The sequence below is a fragment of the Ascaphus truei genome, chromosome 5 (assembly GCF_040206685.1).
Source record: "Ascaphus truei isolate aAscTru1 chromosome 5, aAscTru1.hap1, whole genome shotgun sequence".
Classification (NCBI taxonomy): domain Eukaryota; kingdom Metazoa; phylum Chordata; class Amphibia; order Anura; family Ascaphidae; genus Ascaphus; species Ascaphus truei.
This window is the reverse complement of record NC_134487.1, coordinates 117,908,868-117,934,431: the sequence shown is the minus strand read 5'-3', so window position 1 is coordinate 117,934,431 and position 25,564 is coordinate 117,908,868. Positions and strand designations below refer to the sequence as shown.

General features: G+C 41.4%; 1 protein-coding gene across 3 annotated transcripts in view; it reads left to right on the top strand.

Annotated features, from left to right (window-relative positions):
• PTPRQ (protein tyrosine phosphatase receptor type Q) overlaps positions 1–25,564 on the top strand; it is a 363,399-nt gene that overhangs the window by 116,654 nt on the left and 221,181 nt on the right. For all 3 annotated transcript variants that reach the window (XM_075600515.1, XM_075600513.1, XM_075600514.1), the window contains 3 exons: positions 14,294–14,422; positions 14,681–14,827; positions 23,896–24,068. In XM_075600515.1, coding sequence (XP_075456630.1) covers positions 14,294–14,422; positions 14,681–14,827; positions 23,896–24,068 — 449 coding nt within the window. The remainder of the gene's footprint in view (positions 1–14,293; positions 14,423–14,680; positions 14,828–23,895; positions 24,069–25,564) is intronic.

Here is a 25,564-nt window from a genome sequence, read left to right as displayed (position 1 = left end):
TTCTCTCTTCCCCATCCCTCTTTCCCCCTCTATTCGCCCTTCCCCCTTACACTCCCCACTCGCTCTTCTCCAATTACACTCCCTCTCTCTCTTCCCCCTTATAGTTACCCTGTTTCCCCCTTAGACCCCCTCCTCTCTCTCTTCCCCCTTTATAATCCACCCGTTTCTCTCATCTCCCTTATACTCCCCTTCTCTCTCCCCCCCTTGCAGACTCACCTCTCTCTCTTCCCCCTTACAGTCTCCCCTCTCTTTCTCCCCCCTTACACTCTCTCTCTCTTCCCCTTACACTCCCCTCTTACACTCCCCCTTCTCTATCTTCCCCCTTTACACTCCACCCTTTTCTCTCTCACCCCATTACACTGCCCCTTCTCTCTCTTCCCTGCTTACAGTCTCCTCTCTCTCTCTTTCCCTCTTACATTCCCCCTCTCTATCTTTACCCTTACACTCCCCCTCTCTCTCTCCCCCTTTACAGTTTCCCCTCTCTCTCGATGGTGCTATTCTTGAGAATAAGTGTGTCTATTGCATGTTTGAAGAGTACAGAAAATGTGCCACAGGAGAGAGGGGAGTGGACTATGTATGTAGTTGTAGGGGCCAGGGCTGGTATGAGAGGTGAAATAAGAAGTCATGGTGAGAAGGAAGAAGATGGAGAGGGGATAGCATGATGGATACAATCCACCTTGAATCACTGACTATTAAGTAATATAGTTTAAGTATCTTGTGCATAAAAGTACTGTACAACCTTACCAACAAATATTTTTTGATTCAGTGCTTCTTAGTGAACTGCACCTTTTATGTATTTTTCCCCCTCGCACTCTTCTATATCAAGATGTACATTGGTTTTGGAAGGAATCCCTTCATGTGCTGCTACTATAGTCTTAGCCCTCTGGTGTACCTTGCCATGGCTGATCTGTAAATACAATAGGTATTTTTTGACATTGACTATATTGTGAGGATTATTGGATTTCTGAAGAAAAATCTAAATTCATTCCATGGACAACAACATTGCATTGCTATAACTCTGACACACTTTATAGTCTTCAGAATGAAATACAAATGAAACTGATAACATTGGAATTGGCACGATAACAGAGGCTGGGGAAGTTTTTGCTGAAGGTAGAACCTAACAAATTATTCAAGAACGACAGAAGCTGTCTCTTAATTTTCTGGCATCTGTGTTTGTTTTGACACTGAGCATGATATGAGAGGTGCGTCTTTTCATGATTGACATTAACAAGAAGGTATCGTTAAAACTTCACTTAATCTCATGAGAAAATATTATCAACGCTATGCCAACAAATAAAAATACCTAGAAATATATCAGGTCTAGCAAAATGTAGTCATCAGAAGCAGCAATTTAGTCATTTAACGTTTACCAATATTATCTCAGAAGATAAATAGAACATTATGTGAAGGATGTATTCATCTGTACTGAAAACATTAGGAAATTTTAAGTTACATTTTTTTTCATACATTCCCAACAGAAATATAAAAACAGCACAAGCTTCTTCCGATATACAGCTTGAAATTAGTGCATCTGAAATTGCATCTTGTAATAATTTTGAAAAAGTTATGGTTACATAACAGGTGGTTAATCAAGATTATTTTCATGGACAAGCTCCGTATTGGGTATTTTTTTATGGGTATGATTGCAAAATGACTGATATGTAAATACAAATTTGACATTTGTAGAGTTCCCAAGTAAAACATTATCAGGCATGTAAATACAAATTTAGAAGTCAACTTTATATGATTTTGTATCAAATATGTATGTATGTATGTATATCTTTATTTATATATGTATATCTTTATTTAAATAGCGCCATTAATGTACATAGCGCTTCACAGCAGCAATACATGTGACAATCATATAAACAACAAATAATACAAATACAGGCATTCCCCGGTTTAAGTACACTCACTTTAAGTACACTCACGAGTAAATACATCTCGCTCAATAGGCAAACGGCAACTCACGCATGCGCCTGTCAGCACGTCCTGAACAGCAATACCGGCTCCCTACCTGTACCAAAGCTGTGCGCAAGCGGGGAGACTATAGAGCCTGTTACACATGCGTTATTTACATCAGCTCTGCACGTATATGACGATTGCAGTACAGTACATGCATCATAAGTGGGGTAAAGGTAGTGCTTCACTTTAAGTACATTTTCTCTTTACATACATACTCCGGTCCCATTGTGTACGTTAATGTGGGGTATGCCTGTACACATACTGGGAAGGAGTGCTTCAGATATAAAAGGAAAATTAACAAAAGGACTGAAACTCCCACTTTAATGGGCTGACAAAGCATACAGTACATGGGTTAAAATCCCTAGCCATTCCAAATCAAACCATTAAGGTCTGACTAAATATAGCACTATATTCAAATAAATGGGATGTTACTGCAGTATATGTTCTAAATAAAGTGACACTAGGTGAAATGAAACTAAATGAATTGTATTTAGTCTACTTATGGTCCACATAAATTATTGTATATTATATTCAGCTTCCAATTGAATTGTTTTATCTGTAAAACCAAAGATGTTAGAGTAAAGATTAAACATTTTAGCATTTGTTACAAAACAGTGCTATTCCACAAGACATGTTCTGGAAGACTGCCTGCTTAAGTACATGGCTAACAAGGTGTTTGATGGAATAGCAATGCTTAGTAAATAAAGCCCTGTATTTTATTCACACAAAAGCAAGAGGATAACCTGGAATTCACTACTCAGTTATTTAAAAGGTCGATCTGTGAAAAATAATGATTTGCATATGACTGTAACCATATGCAAAATATGTATTACAATGTATTGCATACAGTATACTGTATAAAAAATATGTTTTATTAAAGGAAGAAAAAGGGAACTAGACTCCCAATAATCAATAAATGGTTCATCATAAAATATTTGGGAAGATTTTTAAAAAAATGCCCCAATAAGCAATATGATTTAGTATAATAACATTAAGGACATGTGCAGAGAGAACAGGGACGTCTAAAGGTTATTTAAGTGCTGATAAAAAAAATCGCCTTTCTGTTTAAATCGGTATTTGTTGCAGTGTTCCTATCACGGTATGCAGAAAGCCCCGAATACCTGTGATGGCAACATCTGCTAAACTGGCGAGTAGCCGGCGATGTGCTGATCGCTCTCTGAAAAGGGCTCACCCGGCGATCTTTTTCTGCAGCAGGGATAAGTCCATGCGCAAATCTCGCCAGAGATCAACCATTTTAATATAAAATGTAATTCTGGTGTAAGTGAGCAGGGGGTCTCCGAAGCAGAACCGCGTTGATTTGAGGTCTGGGGTCCCCCTGCTTCCCGAGATACAGGCCCCGTTATGGGGTGGCGGCGGTATCTCCTATACATTGTATTCCCACGGTCACGTAACGCGGGACATTTAAATGCATAGGAAATACCGGCACCCCATAATGGGTCCTGTACTCGGGTAGCAGGGGGTCCCCGAACCTCAAATCAATGCGGTTCTGCTCAGGAGACCCCCTGCACATCTACACTAGTATTAAAACCCAAATAAAAAAAATAAACAAATTTGTTACCATAGCGGCTATCTGCTATGGTAATGAAGCTGCGTTAATGTCATTTTTATTAATGTGTGCGGAAGCAGGGGGTCTCCTGAGCTGAACCGCTTTGATTTCTGCCTCAGGGACTCCCCGAGTTACAGGCCCTGGTATGGGACATCGGGTGCCGGTATCGCCATTTTCAATCGTCCGCGTCATGTGACCGGGGGATTTAAATAAGGAAGGAGATACCGGCACCCCATATCTGGTCCTGTAACTCGGGAAGCAGGGGTTCCCCAAGGCTGAAATCAATGCGGTTCATCTCAGGAGACCCCCTGCTCCCGCACACTAATAATAACAATTACATTAAAGGAGCTTAATTACTGTAGCAGATAGCTGCTAAGGCAATGAAGGCGTTACGTCATATTCCTTCCCCCCAAAAAATATGCGGGTACATGATACAGCGTCCAATCAGATTGGAGCTGTAGCATCTGAACTGAAAATGTGACATCACAGGCCATATATAAGGCCTTCACATCTCATTTTACCTCAAGAAGCCGATGTGACAACATCGTGTTGTGGATTTACCATGGGGCTATGGATTGACAGATGAAGATAGAATATTACAGAAAAGGTAGAAATAATTACCGATGAAGAATGAAGGTGATACAAAATCAAACAAAGAAGAATTTTGTTACCTGTTCCGGATCTTCAAGGTGGGTGGCATTGGATTGACTTTCATGTCGCGGTACGAGAGCTTCCTGATTCCCCTGGATTCGGAGGGCCACCGCTTTTAAAGGTAATAAAAATATTGTATGTATGTAAATATCTTTTTTTTCCAGGTTTTTTTATTGCATTTCTTTCTTTTAATGGTTTTCATTGCCCATTGGCTGCTAATGTATTAATCTGGGCCCCTTTAAGGTACAGATTAATACAATGATAGCCAATTCATTTTTTGGCAAATGTTTGTTTTCTATTGAGTATTATTTTTTTTTATTTTTGTTTATTGTTTGGATTACATTGTTTGTCGTTTTGATGGCTTGTTTTTATTTATTTGTCCGATTTGTTTAGCATTTTTAATTAATTATTGCTTTTGCTGGTTCATGGTTTGAATTGATGCGTTGGCTGCTGGTTTTATTAATTAATTGATTTGTTGGCTACTGGTTACAATTAATTAATTGTTTTGTTGGTTAGTGCTTTTATTTAATTGGTTGGCTAGTGCTTGTATTTATTTCATTTGTAGACAAGTGTTTTTATTTATTGAATTGTGGTGTTTTAGGGGCTTGTGTATATGTTTTATTATTGTGTCTTTTGGGTCTTCATGCATTACTATGCCAATCAATGAGTACAGGGTGGGTATAGTGGTTCCGGGGTGGGTGTTTAGGCCTCCCGAGTGGGTAGCGGGGGAGGGTGGGTAAACCCCTTAATTACTATAGCGGTTATTAATCGCTAAGGTGATTAAGGGGTTAGGGGCCATTAGATTGTATTTTTGTATGCATTTTTGCTGGCATCGGAGGACATGGACCTGCAGTATGCTGACGAGGACGCCCTTCATGATGGCAGGGGTAAGTAGAAAAGTTTGTTTATCCTGCCTGGTTAATGTTTTATTAATAATGGGCAAATTAGCTATTATCCACATCTGAATAATAGTTATTTTGCCCATTACAGTAGTGTATGTGTTGGTGGGGGAGATGTTTTTATTGAAATGTCTTCCAAATTTGTTTTTTTGCAACAGAATTGTGACCGCAGGTCAGCGGGGACCACCCGAGGACCCCTGGGGACCACCTGAGCTCCCTCGGACACCCGCGGGAAACACCTGTGGGGACCACTTGAGGGCCCCCAGACACCCGTGGGAACCACCTGCGGGCCCCCAGTCACCCATGGGAACCACTGAGGGCCTGCAGACACCCATGGGAACCACCGAGGGCCCACAGACACCCATGGGGACCACACAGGGACTCCCAGACACCTGCAGGGACCACCTGGAGGCCCTCGGACACTCACAGGGACCACCCGGGGACCCCCGCCGGTCTCTGGTATCAATCCTATGTATCAAAAAAGAAATTATGGTTTCATTTGGGGGCACAGGGTGTGGGTTGTGTATTGGTGGTTAGTACATATTGTAATGTTTATTGTGGACAGAGGGGGTGAATAAAGGGTCAAGTACTGCTTCACTCACCCGCTCTTCCCCCGAATAAAGCTGCTCCTCCTTAATCCCTTCATTGTCTTAGCGGTTAGACACGAAGGTAATGAAGTTGCCTGTAAATGCATTTTTATTGCATGGGATTCATGCCGAGGTTCTCCGGTGCTGATATTAATGGATATCAGCTCTGGAGACCCCGGCATCAATCCGATGCAGGAAAAATGCTTTTTTTTTCTAAGTCCTGTCTCACCGCATCTCGGCAGCTTCTCACCACCTTCTTGCCAACTTTTCCTGGTGGGACGATTTTGAGAGGAAATCTCAATTCTAGAGCTGCAATTAGCCTTGATAAGCTAATCGGGGCTACTAGAATTGCACAAGTTTGAAAACCTGGCGATAAGTGGCTTATCACCGCTCGATAACCGATTTTTTTTTTCTCTGAAAAAAAAATTGCCGAAAAGGTCTCTTACTGTCGACTTATCGGTGCTTACTGAATCGCTGTAGGCTTTTTTGGCGATAAGTGGCCTATCGCTGCTTAGTGTATAGGCCCCATAAACACAAAGAGGCCTATTCACAAAGCAGTGATAAGTGGTTTTAAGTGCAATAAATGCCCTTATAGCGAGATACTGCCTGCTCTGCTATACACAAAGCAGTAATAACAGTGCAATATCGTGCTATAATGGCTTTTTATCACCCATAAACAGTCATTGAAAAAAAGGTCGTACGAGAGGCCCAAAAATGGCCGGAGTTTTTTTCCAGTAACTGCTATTCACAAAGCAGTGATAACTTTATCGTAATTTAAATGCTCACCATTTCTTTTCACTAGCTAAAGGCTGGCGCAAAAGAGGTGGAGACATGCATAAAAGCATTTTTTTTCTGCACAGCATTTACAAGAGGCCGGCGGGGGTCTCCGGATGGTCCCCGCGGGTGTCAGAGGGCCCCACAGGTGTCCGGGGGTCCTTGGATGATCCCCATTGGTGTCCAGGGGCCTCCAGGTGGTTTCCAGGGGCCCCACGGTTGTCTTGGGCTTCTCGGGTGGTCCCAGCGGGTGTCTGGATGTCCCTGGGTGGTCCCCTCGGGTGTCCGGGTGCCCCACAGGGGTCATGGGGTCCTTGGTTGGTCCCTGCAGGTGTTCGGCGGTCCCCGCTTGCCTGCAGTACCAATCCTGTGCCGAAAAAATAAAAAGTACAGCACATTGCTATAAAGACACCCCTTCCTCCCCCCCCCACCCAATACATACAGTACAGTAATGGGCAAAATTACTATTATCCAGATATGGCTAATAGTGCATTTACCCATTTAAAATAAAACATCAACTAGCAGAATAAAGTAAATAAAACTTGCACTTACCCCTGCCAGAATGAAGGCCGTCCTCGTCCTGATCACTGTCCTTGTCCTCCGTTGCCAGAAACAATGCAATAAAAAATACTATCTAATGGTCCCTAATCACCTTAGTGGTTAGTAACCGTTATAGTAATTAAGAGCTTAACTCGCGCTTCCCAACTAGCCACACTACCCGGGGACACCACCCCACCCTCCACCCCGCTAAACAGTTATTGGCACAGTGTTAAAGCATGCCCATAGCAATAAATGGGGAAGAAAATAAAAACAGGCCCAAAATCAAATACATTACATAGAAAAATCAACACATTTGAAATGCCAATAAACCAATTGATTGGCAAGTGGTACATCATGCCCATATAATATGGGCATGATTTAACACTATGGCAGTAAATGGTCAACCTAAAAAATAAACAACTACCAACAATATCCAATTCAATAAAAACAATCACCAAATAAAACAACAATTAACAAGTAAACACCACAAAATTAGCATCAATCAATAATGCAACTCCCAAATAAACACCATAATTACAAATGAAAACACCCTAAAAATCCATCAATAAATAAAAGAAAACTCAAAATAAACACCATTATTAAAAATCAAAAGACCAAACATATACCACAATTAAAGAGCAAACAGCAAAAACAACAACAGAAATAAACAATTGAAAACACAGCAAAAAATGCCATAATTCAAAATCAAAACACAAAATAGCATAAATATTTAAAAGCAAAGAACCAAAATACATTTAAAATAAATAAAAGCAAGCATTTGCCAAAAAATGCATTGCTTGTCAATGTATGTATGTATAGCCCTAAAGGGGCATACATAAATACATTGGCAATAAATGGTCAATTAATTTTTTTTTAAATAAAAATAAATACAATGAAAAACCTTTAAAAGAAAAGTAACATACATTCAATTTTTTTCTTACCTTTTAGATGTCTTCACCCTCCAATTCCAGAGGTCTCAGCAAGCAATGCAGTGATAAGCAATGCTTTTTTTTTTTTTGGGCAAATGCTTGCTTTTATTTCTTTTAAATGTATTTTGGTTCTTTGCTTTGAAATATTGATGCTATTTATTTTGTGTTTTGATTTTTAATTATGGGAATTTTTGTGGTGTTTTCAATTGTTTTTTTCTGTTACAATTTTGTTGTTTGCTTTTTAATTGTGGTTTATTTTTGGCCTTTTGCTTTTTAATAATGGTGTTTATTTGGAGTTTTCTTTTATGTTTTTTGGTGTTTCAATTGTTAATTCTGGTGTTTGTGGTATTTGCTTAGTTGATTGCTGGTAATTTTGTGGTGTTTACTTGTTGTTTATTTGGTTATTGTTTTGATTGCAATGGATATTGTTGGTAGTTGTTTATTTTTTAGGTTGACCATTGGCTGCCATAGTGTTAAATCATGCCCATGCCACTGTGCCAATCAATTGGTTTATTGGCATTTGTAATGTGTTTATTTTTCTATGTAATGTGTTTTATTTTGGGCCTGTTTTTTTTTAGATTCACCATTTATTGCTATAGTGGCAAATCATACCCATATTATATGTGCATAATGTACCCACTCTACCACTGAATGGGTGGAGGATGGTAGTTGCCTGGGGATGGTGGTTAGGCCTCCTGGGTGGTTAGTGGGGGAGGGTGTTTCTGGCAACCGAGGACATTGACGGTGATGAGGAGGAGGACGGTCTTCATCGTGTCAGACTGGCTGGGGTGAGTGCATGTTTTATTTACTTTATTTCTGCTGGTTAATGTCTTATTTTAAATGGGCAAAAGCACTATCATCCATATCTGGATAATAGTAATTTTGCCCATTAATGTACTGTATGTATTGGGGGGGGAAGTATTTATTTGAATGTATGCATGATTTTTTTTAGGCACAGGATGGGTATCGCAGGCCAGCGGACACCCCTGGACACCAGTGGGGACCACCGAGGACCCACGGGAGCACCCGAGGCCCCCCACCAACCTCTGGTGTGTGCATAAAAATTAGTGTACAAAAACCATATGGGATACCTGGCACTTAATAAAGATGAAAGTGTCCATACAGTGCAGTCCTTAAAATGTCCAAATGATGTTCCCAACCAAAAAGCCGGTTTGCAGTTGATTTCGATAGGGGGGACTGTCGGAATCAACTGCAAACCGGCTTTTTGGTTGGGAACATCATTTGGACATTTTAAGGACTGCACTGTATGGACACTTTCATCTTTATTAAGCGCCAGGTATCCCATATGGTTTTTGTATTAGTTTGTGTGTAGGTTGATGAGATGACCTGCACTGTGGGACATCCTAGGCCGCTTTGTTTGTGTTTTTGGCACAATTACGTTTATATGTTTATAGGTAAGCGCTGTAGTTTTGGTGTTTTAGTTAGTTTTTTATAATAAAATTTTGTGTGCATAAAATTTGTGTGCAATTCGTGTGCATAAAAACAGAAAATTGCTTTTATGTGTGCTAGGGGTTATAGGGGTTGTTGGGGGCACAGGGGGTGCGTGGGTTGCGGTATTGGTGGGTAGTACATATTGCAATGTTTATTGGGGGCAATTGGGGGTTTATTGCCCCCAATAAACCTGCTATTGTGCCTTAACCCCTTCATTGCCTTAGCAACTATCCGCTAAGGTAATGTAAAAAAATGTAATAGTGTGCGGGAGCAAGGGGTCTCCTGCGCTGAATGAACCGCTTTGATTTCTGCCTCATGGACCCCCTGCTTCCCGAGTTACAGGCCCCGGTATCTTCCGCGTCATGTGACTGTGAGATTTGAATACTGGAGAGATACCGGCAGCCCATACCAGGGCCTGTAACTCGGGAAGCAGGGGGTCCCCGAGGCTGAAATCAATGCGGTTCATCTCAGGAGACCCCTTTCTCCTGCACACTATTAATAAAAATTAAATTAAAGCAGCTTCATTAACATAGCGGATTAATAGTGTGCGGGAGGATGGGGTCTCCTGAGCTGAACCGCTTTGATTTCTGCCTTACTACTGCTAAGGTAATTAAGGGGTTAACCCCTCCTGATACATAAACACCCACTTGACATAAACACCCACCATGGGCCAAATACCAACGTCACCCACCCCCGCTACCCACAATAAATATTAATACACATTACTAGCCAATACACCATTCAAAGATAACCCCAATGGGAATGAATGGACACCCCCTCTACCCCCAACAACCATAACATTACAGTACAGTAATGGGCACAATTACTATTATCCAGATCTGGATAATAGATCATTTGCCCATTTAAAATAAAACATTATCTAGCCAGCATAAAATAAATAATAGTTCTACTTACCCCTGCCAGGATGACAGCCATCCTCATCACCGTCTTCCACGTCAATGTCCTCCGTGGGCAGCAACAGTACAATAAAAAATACAAACTAAAAGCCACTAACCCCTTAATCACCTTAAAAGTTAGTAACCACTATAGTAATTAAGGGGTTAACCCCCATCCCCCACTACCCACCCAGGAGGCCGAACCACCCTCCCTGGGCTGACTACCCCCACCCTCTACCCATTGATTGGCATAGTGGTACATTATATTATATGGGCATGAATAGCAACTATGGCAGTCAATGGGCAACCTAAAAAAAAACAGCACCTAAACACAAAAATTCAATAAACCAAGCACCTAAACAACATAGCAATTAAATAAAACCAAGTACCTAAACAACACAACAATTAAATAAAAACAGCTGTCCATTAACACCGGATGGTCTACTATGTTATTCCCTATCTCCAACATGCAACCGTCATGTTAACACCAGACATTGTAGTATACCTGCAAGCTAACTGTTGAATATACCTAGACTTTATTGCACTATATATTGCATTAGCGATACAATACAGGACTTTAAATATTCACGTTCAAACTTCTAGGCATATCTTGGAGCTAATAGTGATCAATCTTTACTTGTCTGTTTCACAATCCAATTGGTTGTAGTACCATGTGATGGCAGCCCTTATGTTTTAAGGATGTGACGTGCCTCCCTTGAAGATGATGTCACATCCTTAAAAAATAAATAAAAAGAACCCTGTCACATGGTACAGCACCCAATCAGATTGGAGCTGTGCCATTTAACACTCAAATGTGATGTCACAGGCCTTATATAAGGCCTGTCCCGTCTCATTTCATCTTAAGAAGATGACGGGACAGCATCCGCCCTATGGATTTAAATAGATTACAATGGAGAGATGAAGATACAGATGAAGAAAGAATAAAGAAGATGATGTACTTACCAGCTGTTGAGATCATTGCGTCGAGTGTCAAAAGGTTCCTGCTTTTCTGATGGACTCGGAATCGGATGGTGAAGACGTCAAAAGTAAGAAAAACATTGATTGTAATTTTTGTTCTGTGCGGTTTTTTTATTCTTGTTTTTTTTTTCTTTTTATTGCTGCTTAGTTTTTCTAATTGTATTTTTTTGATGCTTGTTTTTATAATTCTGTTTTTTTGCTGCTTGTTCTTTATAATTCTCTTTTTTTGATACTTGTTTCCTTTTTAGGTTGCCCATTGACTGCCAATGTGTTTATCCTATTTAGGGCTATAGATAAATACAGTGACAGGCAATGCATTTTTTGGCAAAAGCTTGTTTTTAATTATGTTTTGTATTTTTGTTTCTTGTTTTTAGTTAATTGTTATGTATTTGTAGGGCTTGTTTTTATTTAATTTTTGTGTTTAGGTGCTTGTTTTATTTAATTGTTGTGTTAAGGTGCTTGGTTTATTTAATTTTTGTGTTGTTTAGGTGCTTGGTTTTTTTAATTGCTGTGTCTTTTTGGTGCTTTTTTTTTTTAGGTTGCCCATTGACTGCCATAGTGGCTAATCATGCCCATATTATATGGCCAATCAATGGGTAGAGGGTAGGGGTAGTTGAACTGGGGATGTTGATTAGACCTCTCGGGTGGGTAGTGGGGGAGGAGGGTTAACCCTTTAATAACTATAAAGTGATTAAGGAGTTAGTGGCTCTTAGTTTGTTTTTTTGACTGTACTGTTGCTGCCCACAGAGGATATAGTCACAGAGAGGACTGCCTTCATCTGGGCAGGGGTAAGTAGAACTTTTATTTACTTTATGCTGGCTGGATAATGTTTTATTTGGAATGGGCAAAATAGCTATTATCCAGATTTGGATAATAGTAATTTTGACCATTATTGTACTGTTGAGTGGGGTTGTTGGGGTTAGAGGAGGTGGGTAGTAGGGTTGTTATTTTTTTTTGTTTCTTAGGGTAGAGGGATTGGGTGAAGGGGGTAGTTGCCCCAAGGGTGGGTGGTTAGGCCTCTCGGGTGGGTAGCGGGAGTGGTTAACCCCTTCATTACCATAGTGGTTCCCACCACTATGATAGTGAAGGAATTAACTCCTCCCTCAACCTTCCCGGCAGGCCTAATAACCCACCCTGGGGCAACTACCCCCTTCATCCACCCCCTCTGTCCCCAATAAACAGGGTACTCAGTTTTAACCCCTTAATTGCCTTAGCGGCTAGCTGCTAAGGTAATGAAGCTGTTTTTATTTAAATTTGAATACTAGTGTGCAAGAATAGGGCGTCTCCTGAGCTGAACTGCATTGATTTCAACCCCAGTGACCCCCTGCTTCCTGAGTTATAGACCCCGTTATGGGTTGCCGATATCTGCTGTGCGCTTGTGACAAATGATAGAGGTGCTAATGTGTACTATTATAAATATAAATGTATAAATAGTGGTGTTTAGAGTTTATCAATTTCTGGTCAAATGACAGTGCAGTCCTTCAGCCAATGAGAAATAGGGGTTATCCAGACCCCAAAGGATAGTGGAAAAGGAAAACTCTGGCGCATAAAAAGTACTGATTGTAAATTCTTAAATGAGAATGATAGGACTTGAGATTGAAAAAGGATTTATGAGGACAGCAAAGATGTAAGTTTTACGAAAACATTTATTATTGTTTTAATAAATATTTTTGTAAAACTTTACATCTTTGCTGTCCACATATATCCTTTTTCAAACTCAAGTCCTATTATTCTCATTAAGGAACTTACCATCGGTACTTTCTATGCCCCAGAGTTTTCCTTTTCCACTCTCCTGTGCGTTTAAATCTCTTGCGTCACGTGAGGAGATACCGGCACAACATACGGGGCGTGTATCTCGGGAAGCAGTGGGTCCCCGGACCTAAAATTAATGCGGTTCAGCTCCAGAGACCCCCTGCTCCCGTACACTAGTATTCAAATTTAAATAAAAACACTCGCCTGTGAGAGCTGTGCAGGGAGAGGCTCTCTCTGTGCAGCTCTCTATGCAGCTCTTACAGTTTGCGGCCAGATCATACACGGGAGAACTTAGAAAAAGGTTGAGATCACATTGCTGCTCCGCCGATCTGTATTGGCCTTTTCCTACCTCACGGTTTCAGATGGTTTCAGGTTCTTTCTAAGTACAGTCATAACACAAATGACAAACCGTACGGTGGGAACATGCCACATGGTTCTAGATGGCAGCAAAGTTATCAAACCTACTAGAATAGGCCCCAAATAGTGTATTTGAGATCAGATGCATTGGAAGGAACCCCAACCCTCTCTAATAGAGGATCTGAGATCAGATGCATTGTAATACATTTCTACGGTTGTTGTGATCACTTCAAAGACAAAAAATAGCATACGATTATTTTTATATCAAAGTATAAACACATGTATAATGAGGGCACTAATAGTTTACATTTTTTTATTGATATCTTCATTATGCATGTTTTTATACTTTGATATAGAAATAATTATTTGCTATTTGTGCACCCCTTTTTTGTCTTTAAAGTTGTGTGGAAGAAGAGGAGGGTTATCCCTGTCTGGGGCAGCAGAAAAGGCATTCTTTGGATTTTATATCTGCTACACTGACATTATTTGAACACTGTTTCAGTGTTAGCTTATACATTAGTTTTACATTGGCATTATTTTTGTGCTTATCTATGCACTCTGAATTGTATTTTATTATTAATTGTTATACATTTCTATCAGGGGTTTCACACACTCCTCACTCGTGGGTGAACCTTACACATTCATTCTCAAATTGTGGACACAACTCCATTTCCTAACAAAGGGTTAAATGTCACACGTACACCACTTTATTGGGCTATAATTGTTCCCAGGTTTGTCCAGTTAAGTGCACCTTTTCCCTTTTCTTGTTGTGAGTTAATACATATTAGACCCCAAAAATAAGATTTAAATTATGTTCAATAGGTGACACATTATATTCATTTAGCTTCTGTAATTGGCTAGCTGTTTTTTATACAGTAACATCATGTTGCTACAATATCAATGTGTTGCTAATGCTAAAACAATAAATCTTATTTTGTTTTAGTCCCCGAAGATGCACCACAGAATCTCATTAAGGGCAACATCACCGCAAGATCCTTCTCTGTTACCTGGGATGCACCAACCATCGTGACAGGAAAGTTTAGCTATCGAGTTGAACTTTTTGGTACATATGGTAAGTTTAAAAACATCTTGAGATATTCATGTGAACTCTACCAATGAGATATGTTGCAGTTATTTAATGGGTGCTGTGTAATAAACATATCTCTTTGTTGTGTGCCCAACATCTTTAAAAATACATTAACTAAAATATTGACTATTCCACGAAGACTTGTTTTCCCCATAATGAAGTTTGGCTTTGTTTTATGATGTTAACAAACTGACAAAGATGTGTTTGTAACTTAAATGTCACTCTGGCTTTTCTGCTCACCAGGCCGAATTCTGGACAACAGCACAAAAGATCTCAAGTTTACCTTTAGTAACCTTACACCTTTCACAAGCTATGATGCATACATCAGTGGAGAAACAAGTGCAGGTGTTGGGCCAAGATCCAATATATCTGTTTTCACTCCAGAAGAAGGTAACTGTCTTTTTTGTTAGAACGGTTTATAATTTGCTGCCAGAATTCATAATATGTTCTGCTGAGAAATACTGTATACAACAACACACTAATAATAGACAATATACAAAAATGCATACAGATAAAATCCATTTGGCGATTTGTTGGCTGAGGTGGGATGGTGGTTTTATTCGTCTAGTTAATGTGTTACAAATTAAGGGGCTAAAACGTTAAGGAGCACTCATGCTAAAATACAGTATAATGCCATGGGTGCAAGACAACCTGGAAAAATAGCAGGTAACGTATCCAAATGTTAAAGCTTTTGAAATGTCACATGTGAAAACTGTGGCATTAACAATGTTTTGTAATAATTAAGGAAACCCTTCAGTTTCAATCAATTAGAATGCCTTAATGGTTGTAAAGTCATCAGCATTATGCAATTACCGCTGTTGTAAGGTTTTTGTGGTTTGTGGGTTTTGTTGTGTGGAGCGTTGACATTCTATTTGACATTTTATCCACATGGTGGCAGCATGTACCAATTAATTTTTACTTTTCCAAACTATTGAACAGTTACTACACAGTCAAAATGTATTTTCTTTTTTTGTTGGTTTGCCTGTTTATGTTGCTTTGCACATGGTACAGTACAATAATTTAGACTCAATGATGCTTCCATAAAAAAAACTCACATTCCATTTTCCTACTGGAAGCTTTGGTTGATGAACTAGCTTAAATTCCTTTGGTACTGCAAGATTTTTTCCAGCAAACATAGGGTCTTATTCTATAAAGTGCGAGAGTGCCGATCTGGCTCTATCACGTGGAAATACCAATTGAAGTTAAGGGAGCTACCCATGTGGTAGCGCTGAATCGGCAATATCGTACTTTATACAATAGTTCTAGATAGAGCAAGTGCCGATAAAAATGAATTAATATCGCACCCAGTAAAGAGAAAATATTGGGTGGTTTTACTGCAATGTTATGGCCAAAGTAATCAACATTGCAATAACATTTTACTGAGCGCCATATTTTAAGTTGAGTCGGCATGCAGTAATTAACCCCACTGATAATTGTGTGTTAACTAGCTGATATACCCGGCGTTGCCCGGGATGTAAATCCGTAATAGCTAGTATTATTTATAAATAGGGTAACAATAGGATGACTATTTGGTGGAAAGGTTAATAATAATGTTGAAAAGAAACATGGAAGAAAATGTAATACGATGTTGTATAAAAATGGTTTATTGTAAACACACCACAGTAAAATGTATATTTTGGTGACATAAGTGATGTAAAAATGTGAGGCGTGTGTCCTGCTAGGGTGTGAGCGTGTGTGAGGTGGCGGGTGGGTGTTCAGTATGGGTGGCGGGTGGGTAGTGAGTGCAGGCTGTGGGTGGGGGTCCCGCTAGGGTGTGAAGCAGCGGGTGTCTGGCGAGTGCGGGCGGCGGCTGGTCAGTGATGTCGGTGCATAGGGGTATGAGTGCCGTGGGTGTGAGGCGGGAGGCGCCGGGTGGGTGGTGAGTGGGTGCGGCTAGTCAGTGATTTCGGTGCGTAGGGGTGGGAGGCGGCAGGTGTGTGTCGAGTGTGATGGGTTGGTGAGAGGCGGCAGGTGTCTGTTGAGTGAGGGCAGCGGCTGTGGGGCGCAGGGGTGTGAGGCGGCGGGTGGCTGAAAGGCAGAGGCGAGAGGCGGCGGGAGTGCGGGCGGCGGGTGGGTGAAAGGCGGGAGGCCGGCGGGAGTGTGGGCGGCGAGTGTGTGAAAGGCGGAGGCGGGAGGCCGGGTGAAAGGCAGAGGTGGGAGGTTGCGAGAGTACGGGCGGCGAGTGGGTGAAAGGCAGGGGCGGGAGGGGGGGGAAGGCAGGGGCGGTGGGGGGAAGGCCAGGGTGAGGGGGAAGGCCGGGGCAGAGGGGGGGAGGGATGGGGCAGAGGGGGGAAGGCAGGGGCAGGGGGGGGAAGGCAGGGGCAGGGGGGAAGGCAGAGGCAGGGGTGAAGGCGGGGGGAAGGCAGGGGCAGGGGGAAGGCAGGGGAGAGGTAAGGCAGGGGCGGGGGGGAAGGCAGGGGCAGGGGGCAAGTGGGGGTGTCACTGTGTGTGTCAGTGTGTCTGTCCCTGTGTGTGTCAATGTGTCTGTCCCTGTGTGTGTGTCCCTGTGTGTGTCAGTGTGCCTGTGTGTCTGTCACTGTGTGTGTCAGTGTGTCTGTCACTGTGTGTGTCGGGGGGGGTCAAAAACGGAGCTGGGGGGTCAAAAACGGAGCTGGGGGGGTCAAAAACAGAGCTGGGGGGGTCAAAAACAGAGTTGGGGGGGTGGTCAAAAACGGAGCTGGGGGGGTCAAAAACGGAGCTGGTGGTGGGGGGGGGGGGTCAAAAACGGAGCTGGGGGGGGGTCAAAAACGGAGCTCAGTTAAGCCCCCCCAGCAGCAGCAGCAACAGCCGGCGCCACCACCACCACCACCATCAGGGAGCATTTCCTCACCTCAGGCAGCAGCAGTGTGGCCGGGGGTTGGGGACCCCTGGGTTAGAGCACATGGCCAATGAGAGCCGTGGGGGGTGGGCAATCCGGGAGGAGCGAGACACCAGCCAATGAGAGCCGTGGGAGGGCGGGCGGACCGACGGACCAATCAAATGGTCTCCAGAGACTCACAACTAAGATTTTCAAATTTATATATATAGATTAACGCACAGCAAAACAATGGATTGAGGGTAACAATATATTTCTACCATAGGGTTATGTAATATAAATAATTAGAAACTCTATAGTAGAAAATACATTAACCCCTTTGATGCCTATGGCTACCAAGGATAACAGGCATCAAAGGGGTTAATATTAAACTAAACTACACTACCTACCCCCTCTAGAGTAATGTGACTAATTGTACTTATAGTGGCCAAAAGCCCTATCAATCAATACATTAAACATTAACAATACAATATATAAAGAAATATTATTAAACATAGCATGATAAACATTAACCCATTAAATGTCCGTGTAGCTACCTAGGCCCTCTCAATGAGAGCCTAGGTAGCCATACTGGCTCTTAATTGCAGCCTGCAATATAAGATTGACACTTACCCCATCCATAATGAGGCTATCCTCCTCTTCAGGGCCAAAGCCCTCCCGAACCAACCCTAAAAAAATGTCAGATTCCCAACCATAAAAAAATTACCCCCAAAAAACACAAATGTAAAACCCATAATCTGTATCCAATGCCTGATGGCCCCTAAAAAATACAAATCCCCACCCCCAAAAATCAATCCAGGCCAGTTATCCTAGTTATACTCTAAAGGCCTGATGACCTATTTTTAATCCAGCCCCATCCATCGACCTGTGACAGGGGAACGTCAACTTGACCAAAAACCTTGATCCTCCATTGGTTGAAGATTCATCTTCTGCAAGTATTTATTGTCTTCTTCTTTTAAGCCATCTATTTTTCTTAATCTGTAATCTTAAACCACTCAATGTGGCCTCTGATCATCTGCAAGGACCCATGACTTTTATACTGGTGTAACCCTGGCACCCCCCCAAACCTCCCCAAGTGAGATTGGGTCTGCTTCTCCTGCTACTCCATATTTGCAGTGGTGCGTACCTGTGTGGCAACAAGAGGGCTGAGTGCTCCGCGGTGTTGTGGGGAGAACAGATCAGGGTTCACAGGGTACCTTATTCGTGGTTGCAGTGCCTCCAGTCAGCATGGGTCCTTTGGATGAAAGGAGAGTCCATACTGACACCTTTGTTGATTCGTAGACAGTGAATCACACTGGTGATGGTACAATGGTGTTTATTTTAGGTTCTGATCTTTCCTCTGCATGGTGCTCCTCCTGAGGCCTCCTAATGAGACCCAGGGTAGCTGGTACCCACTCCACAGGTGGAGGAAAGAGACACAAACCCACGTTTGTGATAGTGCCAGTATTTATACCCTTGGGTGTGACTCTAACTCCGCCTCATAACAAGACAGATCTGGATACTGACAGGCCATCACATTCAGTATGTGAACCAATAAGGATCCTCCCCTCAAGCTGACACTCTCTGGTTGTTGCTAGGCCCACCATTGGATACATCAAATGTATCCAAGGCTGCAAAAGCACACAAGGCCTTTCTGAAGGAATTAACCCATCCACTGCCTGCACCTAACAGGACTTACACTGGTAGGGCCCAGGAAAAGAAGTAGTGGCCGGAGGCTGGGCTACACTGGCTATACCTCACAGAAGAGATGTCATAGTGCCACATGGTAGAGCAACCAATCATATTGGTTCCACGTGATTGCCTCCAGTTCAGATTGGCAAAATGAATGATGTCATAAGAAATGGAGGGCACCACATGGTACAGAAACCAGTATGATTGGTTGCTTTACCATTTGTCCCTATGACACGTCTTCTGCTACATATCCTAGCCACTATCAAAGGCCAGGGCCATCGTAGAAGACCAAAAGTAATCAGCGAGGTCACATCTGGTAGCTGAAGATTAAAGAAGAAGAAAGAAGAAGACCTGAAAAGAATAAAAGAAGACATGAAATACTTACAGTAAATGATTCTTCAATCAAATGAGGATCCAGGGCTTCGGGTGAAGTTGAAGATCTTCCGTCGCAGCTTCATGGATGGGGATGGATTATAAATAGGCCAACGGGTCTGGATTGATTTTGTTTTGACTTTAAAAAAAAAATTTTTAATTGGGCCATCAGACCTTTGGATTAATTTTATGTTTTGTAATTACTGTCTTTTTGGGTCCTCTGCCTTTGGATTGTTTTTATTGGCCATCGGGCCTGGGATTCATTTTTTGGCATTTTTATGGTTGGGCATTGGCACTTTTATGGAATTAGTTCTGGTTGGTTCCAGCACTGAAGAAAGAGGGACTTTATCAGAGATTGGGGTAAGTGTGAAACTTTTATTAAGGGTTGCCATTGAGTGCAAATGTGGATATCTAGACTCTCATTGAGGGGGCCTGGGTAGCCACAGTGACGATTAATGGATTGATATTTACAATGGTTGGTTTAGTTATATTTAAATATTATTTTGTTAATGTTAATGTATGTATTTTATATTTTTCATATTCATATACATTTGGCTAATAGAGCTAATGACAATTACTCTATAGGGAAGGTGATGCTTGGTGGGGGTGAGGATAGGGGGAATGGGTGTTGGGGTTGTTACCCCACAGTGATGGTGGTAGGGGTTAATCCCTCATAGTAGAATACGTTGAAAAAGGCATATGTCCAGTAAATTCAACCTTTGTTCAATTATAATTGTTCAAAATACTTATTCTATATTTATAGTTGTATTATTCCAGACAAACAAAACATTGTATTACAACATTTGCTAATTATATATACCAATGTTTTTTTTACTCCAGTAATAACAATCTGATTTCCTATATTTTAATTTACTCATAATACACTGTACCTGTAAAACTTTGCTTACTAAATACAGGTCTCACCTTTTCTTAAAGAAAGGTCTCCAAAGGTAGTAAATTCCACATTTTAATTTCCCTTATTGTGAAGAACCCTTTCCTTTGCTATTGGTGCCATCACCTTCTGCCGATATCAAGGGATGACCTGTACTGTCCTTGGGAGGAAAACTTCCCTTGAAAGGATTTTCTATTGACCTTGGATATATTTTTTAAATAGTAACCATATATTCCCTCTGAGACGCCTCTTTTCTAATGTAAACAATTATAATCTGCATAAACATTCCACGTAGGAAAGGCATTCCACTCCCCTTATTCATTTTTCTGCCTTGCTCTTCCCTAATGTTTTAGAGATTAAAAAGCAATATTATCTAGAGCAAGATCAACAAGTCCTATGAAGCTGGATGAACATAGCAGTTGTCATATTGAGCAAAGTCATATTTAAAGAATATTGCACAGATAAGTAAAAATAAAACACTAATGCTAAAACAAAATGATGAGTGAGGATGAGAATTTCTATTTACACTACAGTAGCTCTGATTCTGCATTCTTAAAATAAATTATACACATCTGGGAATGCTAAAATAGTGGGACATTAAAGCGGGTGTTGTTTGTTAGGCTCTTTTAGCGCCCACCTTGTCTTTCAACGTGTTTTTTTAGGGATAAATATTTTTTGCTACTGAAGATATCTATGCTGCGTGTTTTTATGTTTTTGCTTGTATATTGTCATTGGCCCTGGCAGCGTGCCTCTTCTACAGCAAGCACGGTTTTTGAGAAGAACTGTAGCTGGATAGGGGGGTATGGAAGTGAAATATTTGATCCCTAGTCAGTTTATCTCCCATGGCAACTTTTATAGGTCCACTTAGTATATTTTGACTAGGCACTTGATATGACATAATTTACTACAGGTAGGTGAATAAATAAGCTCACTAGTGGCCATGGTATACAGAGATATCTCAGCTATACTTTTCACCTTTAGGGAGTGTCTATTGCAATGAGTAGGAGGTGTGGTCCCCTAGGAGAGACCATAGGAGGAGGTTAAAAAGATAAGACGGGCAGCTGAAATGGCAGTGGGATTGTCAATAGAAATGTTAAAGTCTCTAAGGGTGACAGTAGGTGTGTCAGAAGTGAGCAAGCCAGGCGGCAAAGTTGTGAAGCAACATGGAGGGAAAGGTGGGGAAAGAGACGGACAGAGTTGACTTCGAGGGATGAAAATGAGAGGGAAGGAAAGGGGGGTATAACATGAAATGTGCAGCATGGAGAAAGTACTGTAGTAAGCCTTGTGTGAGACCACAATAGGAGAGTGCAGCAGTGGAGGTAGCGTCTGAGGGTGAGCCAGGTTTCTGTAATGGCTAGAAGGTTGAGAGAGCTGGAAATGAATACTCCATGTATTGCAGTAAGTTTGTTACAGACAGATCGTGCATTCCATATGACATAGGAAAAGGGAAGGGAAAGGTGAAATGGGGATGAGGTTGGAGTGATTGGCAGTGCGTGGTGAAAAAGAGACTTTAGTGTAGGGTGTGGGATGGGACAGTATTGGTATGTGAATAGTGCCAGGATTATAGAATATGTCGCCACAGAGTAGGAGTAATAGTAAGGAGATTAAGCGAGAGTAGGACAGGGAGTTACTGTTTTTTGGGGGGTGATTGGGAGTGATGTGAGAAGCAGATGAAGTTGATGGAAGGGAAGTGTGGGAGCTAGGAGTAGAGGCAAAAGTGAGAGAGCAGAGTCAAATAGGGGAGAGCAGAATAACAGCAGTTCAAAGCTTAGAGGTGGCTAAAGACATTACTTAACATTCTAGTTCAAGGTATTGGCAGGTGCAGTGCACAAACAGCAAATGGTGTGTGTCCTTCGGCTGTTGCTAAAAGCTTGCCGCATTAGGCTGTGCCAGGGTGTGTTAAATATACAGTAATATAGCGACAGGGTAACTAAGCAGTCTCTGTTCCTTTAAAAGAATATCCAGCTAATCACACTTGTGAACACTCTCCTGGCTTCCTTTGAAAGCAGACCACTTCCACTTCCTGATTGCCAGTTCAATGTGTCTTCCACACAAAAAGGAGCACACCTAAGATAACAGGGAGATATGTTAATAGCCAAATTAGCGCCAGGTGTAACGAGTAGAGCTCAAAAGTATGCTGTGACAGTGGAGCTACCCAGCATCTGGTTTAATTCACTGCTAGAGCTGCTGCCCAGAATAGCAGAGCTTGTGGGTTCTGATCCTGTTGGGCCTGACACCACTACCTCCTTCCAATCAAGGTGCCCAAGGCTTGTCAATATAGTTCTTATGGAAATCCTTTTAGGAAGTGTGGGGTGTGAATCATTTAAATATGCCTCCCAAGTTTCTAAGGTGTACTCCTTTTTGAGCACTGGTGTTTCTCAAAATGTTATTTGGAGATATATATAGCGCTTGGAACAGTACTAAAATAAGTTATTTTGAAAAAAAAATAATACATGAATCTACCTTTTTGCGATAGTTCTGCGGATGAAAGGAAATGTGCAAATTCGTGGCAGATTCAAATTTTTGCAAAAATGTCGCCTATCTCTAGTGACACCCCAAAATAGAAAGAGGGCAACCCCCTTACTGAATTCCAAGAAATCCATGGGATATACTAGCAATAGGATGACAGGGTGGACGGTTCCTGCCCATGCCTTGTGAATGAGAGGGTGAGACCCCTCAATAATGAAAGGAAGCTCCCTCATATTTGTTTTGGGGGGTGATGTCACCCTCTGAACCTCACAATCTCTCTGGGGTCAGGTGGGAGGGTTCCAATCAGGAGCCCCCCCTTGTCACTTGTGGGGCTCAGAGGGTCGTGACACACCCAAGATTGAAAGGGTTTTTTTTTTAATCTTAGGGGTTGACACCTTCCTCTGTAACCTAGATCTCATCTGGACAGATGAAGGGAATAGAAGTACGAGGGAGGGAGGGAGGGAGGGAGGGACGGGCCTGTGCCTTGTGAAGCTCTAATGGGGTTTCAGACCTCAAAAATCGAAATGGGGTAGTGCCCTCTTTCAGTGTTGGAGGATGAGTCTCCTCTCTGAACCCCAAGATCTCCCTATACTCAAGTGTGATTTTGCCTTTGGCTGCACAAGCACCCCACCTTTGATTGTTCTGGGTGACACCACCCTCTGAATCCCACGATCTCCCAGAGAACAGTAAAACACTGGTAGTATTGCAGAATCTGATGGAAATAGGAATATATCATTTGTCTGGGTCGTTTGCAAGAATATTATTATTACTGGGCCTTGAGCACTGTTAGTGTCAACTACTCCAAAATGTTTTCAGCACTGCAGGTTACAAACATCACTGAATGTTTAATAAATCTGATGAAGTATTTTTGCACTAGTTGTTTAACTGTTTTGAAGCAGAGACTTTAATACATGACCCCCTTTATTTCTAAAATTTTAAAAAAGGACTAGCGTGGTGAAAGATAACTGAAAGTAATACTTAAAATACCTCTCGGGCGCCCAGATCCACAAAAGGGTGCTAAACTTTAGCACACCTCAGCTCCCATTGATATGCATGGCAGTGAAGGTGTGCTAAATCTTAGCACCCTGTTGGGGGTCTGGGCATGACCTGTTGGACGAAACAAAAAAAAAACCCCCAGTATAACCATCAAAAGATGAATTTTATTTTTCAATGGCAACTACTGCTAGAACGTTACATTATATTGTGCACCAAAACATTTCATTTTCTCTTTCTTTCAAGTACCAAGCGCAGTATTTGATTTGAATGCAAAAGAAGTGGAATCAAATTTCATAAACGTTAACTGGCGAAGACCACAGCAACCAAATGGCATCATTACCCAATACAGGGTCAAGGCGTTTGCAAAAGACACAGGAATGGTCATTGAGAATACAATTCTCACAGGGAAAAATAAGGTACTTTGATTTTTTTTTCCTTGTTTGTCTTTTTCATTGAACAATTAGTTACCACTCATTGGTTTGCGAGTGCTTTCACACCGTGCTTAATCTGTAAACTCTCTGCCTACTGTCAGGATTAAAAAGATTCTCATCTTCTCTCTTTTATCCCTACTCCATGCAGCTCAACACCTACACGTGTTTCCTGCCGTATTCTGCAATGAAAGGGCCAATGATAAGAATTTCACATTTGGTCAAGAAACTATTTTTTTTTTGCCCCACTAGTATGTAGGGGTTGGCACCACATTGCTTTACAATCGTTTTTAAATCCCTCAAGCACTGAAAGATTGACATGTTTTTTTTTAACTGCCACATTTAATAGTGTTGAATTAAATTCAAAGAGGGATTATAAAAAAAGCAATCCTAAATATGTCTTCTCATTCAAAGTTTATTCCCATAAATCATTCAAACTAAAAACTCAGTGGAATGTCATTATGACTTTCATTGACTTGCAGTCACCACCTTAGACATGTTTCGTGACTAGTCTTTTTATTTAACTAGCTAAAGAGAATAGTAAAATGTCAAAATAGTTTCTTCAGTAAAGCATCTACCTACTATAATAAGTGTTTCTAGTTTTGTTTGTACAAATAGCTTTGAGCTTCCCCTTTCCTTCCTTATCACAAAATCCTTCAGTAACTGTCTGGTTTGGAGAAACAAATCATTATTTTCTTTTCTTTGGTTTACCAATAATCTCTCTGTGAGCCTTTGTGCTTAAAATAGCTCTGCAAAAGTGTTAATTATGACAATGTTTATTGTCTTTTATCCGTACGAAAGCAGGGGATAATACTGTATATTGTTACTACTCTAGGGCCAACTGTTTTTTTTTTTTGATCAATAACTAAATCTGCTTTTTCCTTTGATTTCACTTTCCCAAACAGTGCAGCTGATGACATTACAACTGCAACTGTCATCTGGCTGCAAAAGGGGGACAAAACTAATGCAAAAACACTGCACTAGATTTATCAAAGAAGAAAATCCCTTTGGTTTCAATTGGAATGATTTACCTTAGAAAATATGCTGCTGTTTTGGCTTAGGCCGCGCTCATAGAGCCAGCGACGTCAGGCTGCGGTCGCTGGAAAAAATCAAATTTAGATGACTTCCAGCAATCACAACCAAGCCCTCGCTCCGTCAGGTCGCACTTATTATAAGCGGACACGACGGCGGCAATGCATTTGTTTTGACGCAACGTTGCGTTGCTGTCGCCGGCACTATAAGCGCAGCCTTAGGTTGTGCAGCCAGGAGACTTTGGTCGATAGTCGCCTATGAGTTATGGCATTTTGTTGAAATTACTAAATAATAAAAACACATTTTCTTAAAATTATCTTGCAAACACATGAGAAAAGCGACATTTTACATTGCTACTATTTATACACAGAGAAATACTATTATATCAAGTGGCTTTGATAGTTAAGACAAAAGGGCCCATATTTACGTAGCAGTGTTGTGCCATAACGCAC